General features: G+C 36.3%; 2 protein-coding genes across 2 annotated transcripts; one reads left to right on the forward strand and one right to left on the reverse strand.

Annotated features, from left to right (window-relative positions):
• The first annotated feature begins 393 nt into the window (after positions 1 to 393).
• LOC112509857 lies at positions 394 to 1,028 on the forward strand. The gene has a single exon (XM_025115047.1). It carries the CDS (start codon positions 446 to 448, stop codon positions 917 to 919), a length of 474 nt encoding a protein of 157 aa, XP_024970815.1. The 5' UTR covers positions 394 to 445; the 3' UTR covers positions 920 to 1,028.
• A 485-nt stretch (positions 1,029 to 1,513) lies between these two features.
• LOC112510247 (transcription termination factor MTERF2, chloroplastic) lies at positions 1,514 to 7,305 on the reverse strand. The gene is made up of 7 exons (XM_025115588.1): positions 6,621 to 7,305; positions 5,262 to 5,399; positions 4,913 to 5,158; positions 4,061 to 4,174; positions 2,814 to 2,996; positions 2,253 to 2,470; positions 1,514 to 2,155 (listed from the first exon to the last, which is right to left on the reverse strand). Exons 1-7 carry the CDS (start codon positions 7,221 to 7,223, stop codon positions 1,837 to 1,839), a joined length of 1,821 nt encoding a protein of 606 aa, XP_024971356.1. The 5' UTR covers positions 7,224 to 7,305; the 3' UTR covers positions 1,514 to 1,836.
• Between the last annotated feature and the right edge of the window lie 1,654 nt (positions 7,306 to 8,959).

The raw sequence follows: 8,959 nt of genomic DNA on the forward strand, positions 1-8,959 counted from the left end.
TTGTCGAAGATTCCAAATTTCAGATGATCCAAGTTCATATTTTATGAAAACTGTTTTTTTTTTTTGTTCTTCCTTACGTTGTGTATATTAGTCTATTTTATATTTTCTTAGTTCGGATTTTTTTAATGTATTTTGATATATTTTACATAACTTATAATTTTATGTAAGTTTTTTTAAATGTAAGTGTTTAAGCTTATTGATAACCTCATCTTATTTATTAGACGGGGTTGGAAATTGAAATTGGAATTGTGATATTATTATTAGCTGAATAATTATTAACAAAGAAATAAGCAGTAAAAAAGAAACGTATATTGGGCCAGTCCAAAGCTACCCATACCCGATGGCCCACTAGGGTTTTAGTTCATCACAAACCAAAACCCCTTCCTTCCTTATCTTCTTTTCTCTCCATCTCTCCCTAGGGTAGACAGTAGAGTAATAGTAATTCATGATGCAAGGAACCGGAGAATCAAACCCCCTTTCTTCTGCAACTGCTGATTCTCCTCCTTCGTCCATTGGATTGGGGATGGGGATGGGGATGGGCATGGGAATTGGAGCAGCCATGAGAGCGGAAAAGGACAAGGGACGCAAACCCAGGAAGAAGCTACCGACTCCAAAGGAGATGATTGCACATTACGAGTCCAAAGGGATGCAGTCTCAGGAAGCCTCTCTTAAAGTCATCGATGATTTACAGAATCTTCTGATGAGGGTTGTCACCACCGCCAAGAACACCAATACCAATCTGGATCCCATCAATAGCCGCTTGTTAAGACTGGAATCAAAGTTGGATTCTAAACCTGGATACACGCAAACCCTAGGCATTGGTATTGTCTCTGGAGCTGTCATTCGTGTCTTCCCTCAAGTCGCTGCTTCCGTTGTTCATATTTGGAATTGTGTTCGTGAATCTACTTCTTCTACCTAGTTCTACTATTTTATGTACATGTATCAAACACCGTTTCAGATTTTTAATCCCTAATTTGAATGAGCCTATCACACCTGCTTCTACCAATCAATAAAATCATATGTTGTCGTAATTCAGACGAAAAAGCTAAGGTTATTTCAATTCTTCTTAAAGAGTAGAATTGGTGATGTACCGATTTGGATTGGAAGGCATTTCAAATAATTGGCGTTTTTGGTTTCAACTTTGAAGAAATTGGATTTCCTTATCTATAAATAATTTATACAAAAGTTATAAAAACAATTATATTATATTATTTTTTTATTAAAATTGATTGTTATTAAAAAAAAAATGTTTTTAACATTTTTTGGACCTTATTTCATACAATTTTATGAAATTCCACAACTTGCAAAATCCTATGTCTATAGGATTTAATTGAAATCCTAGGAGTTTCAAATATGGACAATGCAACAAACTTAACATGATATTGGAATGAATTAGAAATGGAAATCACTCCAAATCTATTCCATTTCAGCAGACTAAACGGGACCTAAGGCTTATTGTAAGAGTCGTCAATGTTTTCAACTGAGTAGGATTTTAGTACGTTAAAACGGTATCGAATGGAACATTTTTACTTTACTGTAAGAGTCGATGTTTTCACCAACTCACCATATATACAATTGTTTCTTAACTTTTCAAGTTCAATAATTCTAATATTTTGAGCTAGAAAAGATTGTGTTAGAATAGTTGTCTATCATCAGCAAAGTGCTCTCTTTCTTTAGATCAATCATCATCTTGCCTTGTTTCACTTGGTGCAGAACCTTGGTGCCATTCCAATTCCAAATTTCCAGTTCCGGTTCCAATTCCAATTCCGATTCTGCATCAGCACCACCACCAACTCCAAGGCCTTTCTTTCTTTTTCACAAACGTACGGGTTCCAATCAAGAAGGTGGAGGGTTTCCACTCATGTAGTCGGCTGCAAATTCTTCATCGTTCTTACCCAACATGTCTTTTAAGCTACACTCGCAATTCCTATCCTTGAGCGCCCAAAATCTTGGTTTTATCTTCTTCTCTAGTGAGTAACTAAAATATCTTGGATACTCCACCACTTCTTCTAATGGCTTTTGCATTCCCTTCACTAGAAACTCATATTTTGGCCTCAAAACCTCTTCTATACTGTACCCAAGCAATGGCGAGAACCTACCTACCATAAATGCAATTTCCCTCTTCGATAGCCCAATCTTCAACAAGTACATCATTCTGAAACATCACATCACATCAGATCGATTACATGATTTTATATTATATAAACCAAAGTTAAGTGCATCACTAACATGAAAGAGCCTCCCTGACTAACCTTGGAAGCATAGAATTGTTCACATCACATACAAAAAGCTCGGGATATTTTCTGATCACACGAGGAAGATGCTTCCTAGAAACACCAAGTTCAAGAAGGAATTCAACCTTCTTCTTGAGAGTTTTATCGATGTTTGTCATGAAAATTTCAGGGCATCGGCCCACCATTCTTCCAACACTTTCATCTTCAAGTCCCAAACCTTTCAAATACATAACTACCTGGTTCAACCAGTCAAAAATGAATAAAATATCCTATTAACTAGGAATTGAATGTCAGTGCACTCCTTACATTTATCTTTACAAGGGAAGGGAGTCGCATGGAATCAAGAAAGATTACACTTTTAGATGTCATTAGTATCCATGATTCATGCTACCACAGTAGGGGTATTGGTGTTTCAAATTTGTGTGTGCATCCAGTAGATGTCTAAAGATGGTTATCAAACTTGTTTAACTAATCAGTACGTTGATCACTATATAATACCAATGAAACTGTTAAACACCTATTTACAAAATTGCAAATCTCCTACTCCTCTTTAAGCCAAGGGAGAAAGAAATTACCAACCTGGCAAAGTTCTCGTGGTTTCTGCATAAGTAGTTGAGGACTAGTGCCAATAACTTGATGCAGCATCTTTTCTGTAACACCTAATTCACGAAGTTGTTGAATCATCAACTTCAGTTTTCCAACTGAACAACCTAAAAGAACTGGCAAGCCCTTGATTGCACGACGAATGCTAACTACTGCAACCTGTCATGAAATGTTATCACAATTTACCAAGTAACATATCATACAATTTCCTTATGTGTGTCATGGAATCATCCACAATACTATTCTTCCCACTTGGTGCAAAAAAGTGGGTCAGAATAGAAATAAAGAGAAGGAACACCCATGAAGAGAAGTTTGCAAGTGCTTCTATCTTTAACAATGTATTTTCATCATTTTTCAGCATCAATTTTCCTATCATATACATACACTAGTGAACATAGTATCAAGGTGCTAAGGTGGGGCAAGCAAATAGGATGTCATGGCAAGCGAATCAGTCAGGAGCCCTAGGCTTTGCAAAACAACAAGTCGTTCACCATATACTTGTATAATATGTGCATAATTATATGTAGGGGAATGATGTGTTATCCCTGCACTGAGTGAACAACACATTTTTAGTCGCCCAGTTTTGATCTGAACATATATATAACTTCCACTTTTTTTCCTTTTGATGACTGAGATAGCAAATCCTAAAGCGGGTGCCTGACTGTAGAGCTAAAAGATCGTTTATCAATACAATCTCTGTGTAATGGTCATAATACATACTTTTATCCAACTTAGCTCTTAATACGGAATTATTCAAGTTCGGTTCTTTTGGCTGTTGACGCATCTGAGTTCATAACAGATCCATCCCCCAGAGAAATCCAACATTATAATTTTGCATAGATGACTGGAACACTCAATACTTGAAAGTTGATTCCTTTTTTAAACAAATGTAGATGTGCTGTACATGTAAACAATATACATGCATAAAAGCTCAAAGACTTATCTATGAACAGTTGTTTAAACGTATATAGGATATATATCAAATCAAAAATTAAATCACAGATGCTACAAAGATATGAGGGGGGTGTATACTGCAATTATATAAAAAATAGGGCCCGTCTCTTGTAGAGGAATAAATTAAATGTATGTAAAAGACCATAGACTTCAATGGAACACTCATCATTGTAGAAGCAGAAAAAAATGCTGGAAGGAAATCAAAAGTGGAAACTGGAAGCAGAAAAAAACTGTTGGCCCATCAAGCAATGATACATGAGATTACATACCTTCTCTGCATAAAAGAAAGTAAGGATTTCCTCATAATTTTTTAGGATGCTCGTAGAAAGAATCCAGGGATACTTCAGCAACAGCTTACCAAACTCCATATCATCTCCATACACCTAAAAAATATTGGTACTGGATACGTAAGGTAACAACAAAACATGGAACATTAAAGAATATCATGATGAATATGACAGGATTATTAGTAGGCTGCAATTATCCCCTGCAAACACATTAAAGCTGCTTTCTGACTGGGTTAGAAGAAGATGTAAGCCATAAGGTGTCTGGTGAGGATGTTTAATCTAAAAACAATACGACAAGCCTATGACTTAGCTAAAATCTAAGAAATCAATCTCAAAAACATAAGGTTAAGCTCTCTTATAAAATTCCTTCTTACCAACACCTCCTAATAGCTTCACAAACAAAACCACTCAACAAAAAACCCGTTCCAACCGCCTTCAAGCCAAACCCCAACAAAAGAACTCTAACCCTGCATAATTTGACAAGAGAAGTTCAAAGGGCCTCTGCTTCATTTGTTGATGAAAAGTGTCTCTATGGGCATTAATTTGAAGAGAAAGGACGCAATTGTATCATTTACGGTCAGAAGATGCAGAAGAGGATGACCCTGGAGAAGAGAAGAGCTTCCTAATGAATTAGCTCCAATCTCTATGCATGCCTTAGCTGGGTAACTGATTACCAAACAATGAGCATAACTGGACAAGCTGGAAAAAAAGAGGCCCAATGACAGCTAAACTGAAGTCCAACAGCTTTTAAACCAAGTCGTTGAGCTTTTTCAAGACCCTACTTATTTACCTCCTTTTAGTGCAGCAGTATAAATGCTACAAACATCATTGTACCTTTGTAAAAACCTGTCTTCTTGGTTTGATTTCTTTCTCGATGTCATAGAAAAGTATTGGAGGGTACAAAAGAAGAATACTTCTAACGCAATCCTTAGGCACTCCAATATAGCGAAGGAAATCCACCATCGGCTTCATATGGGATTCTACAGACAATAAAAGGAGTCGGGGAAATGATTCTATCAGGTAGCGGAAAGACCCATCTCCAGAACCCAACAAATGTAGCCCTCCACGCCTTGCTTGAATCTACATGAATGGCAGAATTTAACGGAAGGTGGAAAAGCAAACAGGGACAACCAGTAATTTCATAAGAAGAAGACGATGATCCACTTTAGCATAGAAGCATCACCTTCTCCAGAAATGATAAGGTCTGCTGCACATCCTCATCAACAGGTACCGATAAGTGCAACATCATTCGCTGAGCACTGCTTGCAATTGGCACTTTTCCATCAACATTGGAAAATAATATTTCCTTCAAATATTTGACCTATAAGCAAATGCGAAATAGTGGATCACACCGGCTAATACAAGACATAAAATAAGCGGAAGGAGACCTTTTCTAATAGAAAAGTTCAATTTGGGAAGTTAACCTTTTTATTATAGAATTTGAACCCTTTCAATGCATAGAACCATGGGTAGAGGTAAGTAATACTTTAAGAGGATATGTGTCACTCTTAACATCTCACATAATCATATTATGAGTAGCATTTTGGTGAAGGGAAAAGTTCACTGAAGAATATGAAGTGGAAAATTAACCACGACGGCCCTTAATCATGAATATAAATTATAGCCTGTTAGGCCTTGTAGCTAATATCAAATTGCACATAGTATCCAGATAATTTGGTCAAGCCATTGCCAACAATTTTTGTGTTAGATTTTGCCAAAAATGAATCGTCATATTCAAATACCATTCTTAAATGTGCATCCACACCGTTGAAGAATACTATATTTCCATTCAGAGCGGGATTGGCGCAAGTTAGTCAACTATACCATACAAAACCAATCTTGGCTGTAGATAAGGTTGAGAGTAAATTTCGGAACCAATTTAATCCACATCTTTGGCATTGATTTGATAATCAGCATGGACGGTCGAGATTAGTTTGTACATTGCGACCTCGTTTTGACAGTAATACATGTGAACAAAACTTCATCTACATTCAATTACCTTCATTGACACTTTAACAAATTAATGCACGTGAAAGTTAGTGAAGGCGGGTGAAAGTGAAATAAAAGATATGAGCAATCAATTGAAGTAATTGAAGGTGAGATGTTTTTTTAACTGGTAGATGCAAATATATGAATAGATGGAGGTTTAGGGAAAACTCAAAAAAATGAAAAACTGAGCTAACACTCTGGTAAACTACATGGGCATACAAGGAATTGAAGTTGTTCCTCCTATCATGCCAAACAAATTGCTTATAAATTACTCGTATGCACATGTGCAAACCATGTAGATGGACGGTTACCGGATATTCCTCAGTTTTTTCATCTTTTTGTGGGTTTCCTACCTCACCCTATATGTATATTATCTATGATTAAACATCCATTTTGTTATATTTTTTTTCATCTTCTATTTTTCATGGTTCTGGGTTTCTTTTTTTCAAGGTTCTACCTTGATCTTCCCCCCCCCCCCCCCCAGCACACATATTATAGGAGTATGGGAGTAACGGGTAAGCCTGAGAAGAAGAAGGAAAAAAAAATAGAATACCTTGTGAAGGAGGCTAGGAGGAGTGTGAGCAGAGAGATAACGAGCAATATGGATAGCGGAAGGCAGAGGAAGACCCACCATGCTCTCCAACAGAGGAACCAAACCCTTGTCCCCTTTCTGTTTTCCCATCTCAAAAACCCTTTTCTTGTAACTGGAAAGAGATGAAGAGGTGTTGCTGCTATTGGTCGATTGAAATAATTCATCCAAGTCCCGAACGCTATCCATCAACATTTCTAGATACTTGGGCGCTTTGATAGCAATTTCGTTGGATTCCTCCTCCGAAACTCCATTTTCCTGTAGAATCTCAGATACGGCCTCTCTTGCTGCTTGTTTGTGCTTTTCATCTTCGTAACCATCGTCGGAAGTTATAGAAGGAGGAGAAGAAGAAGAAGAAGAAGAAGAAGAGTGCCGGCGGCGTGGTGACCGATGGGAATCGTGGTGAAAATAATCAGCAAGGTGTCTGTAAGTGCAAAGCTGGTCACTGTGTTGTAAATGAAATTGGGGTGTTAACAAGAAACAACGATGAAGACGAGTAGAATGATGAGCCGGTAAGACAAGCCAGTTACTTGGAACCTGAAATAGAGATGAAGTAGAAGGCGGCATATCTGCAATTCACATCGGCAGCTAAACCCCCCCTTCCCTGCAACTAAAACCCTCGGATTTTTTTTTGGTTGATATTTGTTTGAGCAAAAACTACGAATTCGTCCCTCGACTATTTGTCATTTTACATGTTTGCGTCTACTAAACATTGATAAAAGCAATAACAAAAAAGCATGTGTTGATGTTCACCAAGTACTTACCGGGTAAGCGTTTATTGAAAGTCACTTATGTTATTTGTGAGTATAACAGCGAATAATCTTACCTGGAAAGAGGCATATCAAAGACCGATAATCTTACCTGGTAAGTAAATGATAAGTTTTTTTTTCTTAGACGCTTTACAATCAATTTCGGATTACGCTGGCATCCTTTGATCCTAGTTTTTGGATGACCAGTCATTTATAATACAGTCCATATAATGTCTTTTTTGGGAGTCAGAGGAAATGCATACTGTGTACATCAATTAGTAGGTATGAGAGAATTAACGTCGGATTCCGAAAGGGAAAATGATTGATTTACCCATTCAAAGCAATTTACATGCAGAACTCGTTTAACATACTGTATTATCTATTGTAACAGGGTATGGGTGGATCTGCCACGACATCGACATTATTCTTAGCAATAATTATTAAGACAACGACCCGTTGTCTTTATGTACAAAAAGCATGTTTTGCAATGGATATAGAAAGAAACACGAGGTTGGAGATCGTAGGATAAGAAAACATAAATAGTTTTTTTCCAAGTTTAGTTAATAAGCATTGGTTGATGGCTCTGTGATACACCCATGAAATGGTCTCAAAAGCCATCACATATGACGCAAAATCTCTACTGAGATTCACAAATCCGTTGAGTTTGTTATTAACTGAAGTTGGAGCCTCTTTCATTTTGAACATGAAAATAGGGGATGAACTCCAAATAAGAGTTGCTTCTTCTTAGGTCCTACAGAAGACAAGAACATAAAGACATATTGTATAACTATGATTATATAATACAACCATAACTTCCATAATCACAACAGATATCACCAATGCTCCACAATAGGAGGTGTTGTATGTGACCCAAGCTTATGTTTCACATCACATTGCTCTTTTGGGCCATTTTTTATTTATCATGATTGGGTTTATGGAATGGCTTAGATTTAACTGTCAACAACAGTTTTTTGATAAATCATTTATGATTATTTATTTGCTAAAGTTTACGACCGTGATTTAGATGGGCTTACCAAAATGGACGTACCAATGATTATGAAACGGTGTGCATTTAAATTATTGGGTCATTAGGTTTTTTTTAACGGGATTTGGTTCTTGGAGCTAGGGATTCAAAGTAAATTGTTTTTAGAGTGAATTACACCGGTGGTCTATGTGGTTTGCTCAAATTTTAGATTTGATTTTTAAAACAAACTATCTACATCAATGGTTTATAATTTTTCATTTCCATAAGACCCATGGTCATTCCGTTTAACGACGTTAGTTAACAACCGTAATAAAAAACCAATCGGTCTTTGAACAAACTATAAGGACTAGAAGTCTAATATGCTATAAAATTTAATGTGATTCATGGTTTTTTAATTTTTAGTAGATTTTTTTATATATCCATCATAAATCAAATATCTTAAAATAAAATATATATTAAATAAAAATATTTATATTTATTTTGTGCAATGATGGTTTTTCTCGATTGTCTGATTAATCAGTGTTTTTTAATCTTAATCTTAATTTTAGATATTTGTAGTTTGACTATAT

This window comes from Cynara cardunculus (assembly GCF_001531365.2).
Source record: "Cynara cardunculus var. scolymus isolate 2C chromosome LG 3, CcrdV1, whole genome shotgun sequence".
In the NCBI taxonomy this organism is placed as follows: Eukaryota; Viridiplantae; Streptophyta; class Magnoliopsida; order Asterales; family Asteraceae; genus Cynara; species Cynara cardunculus.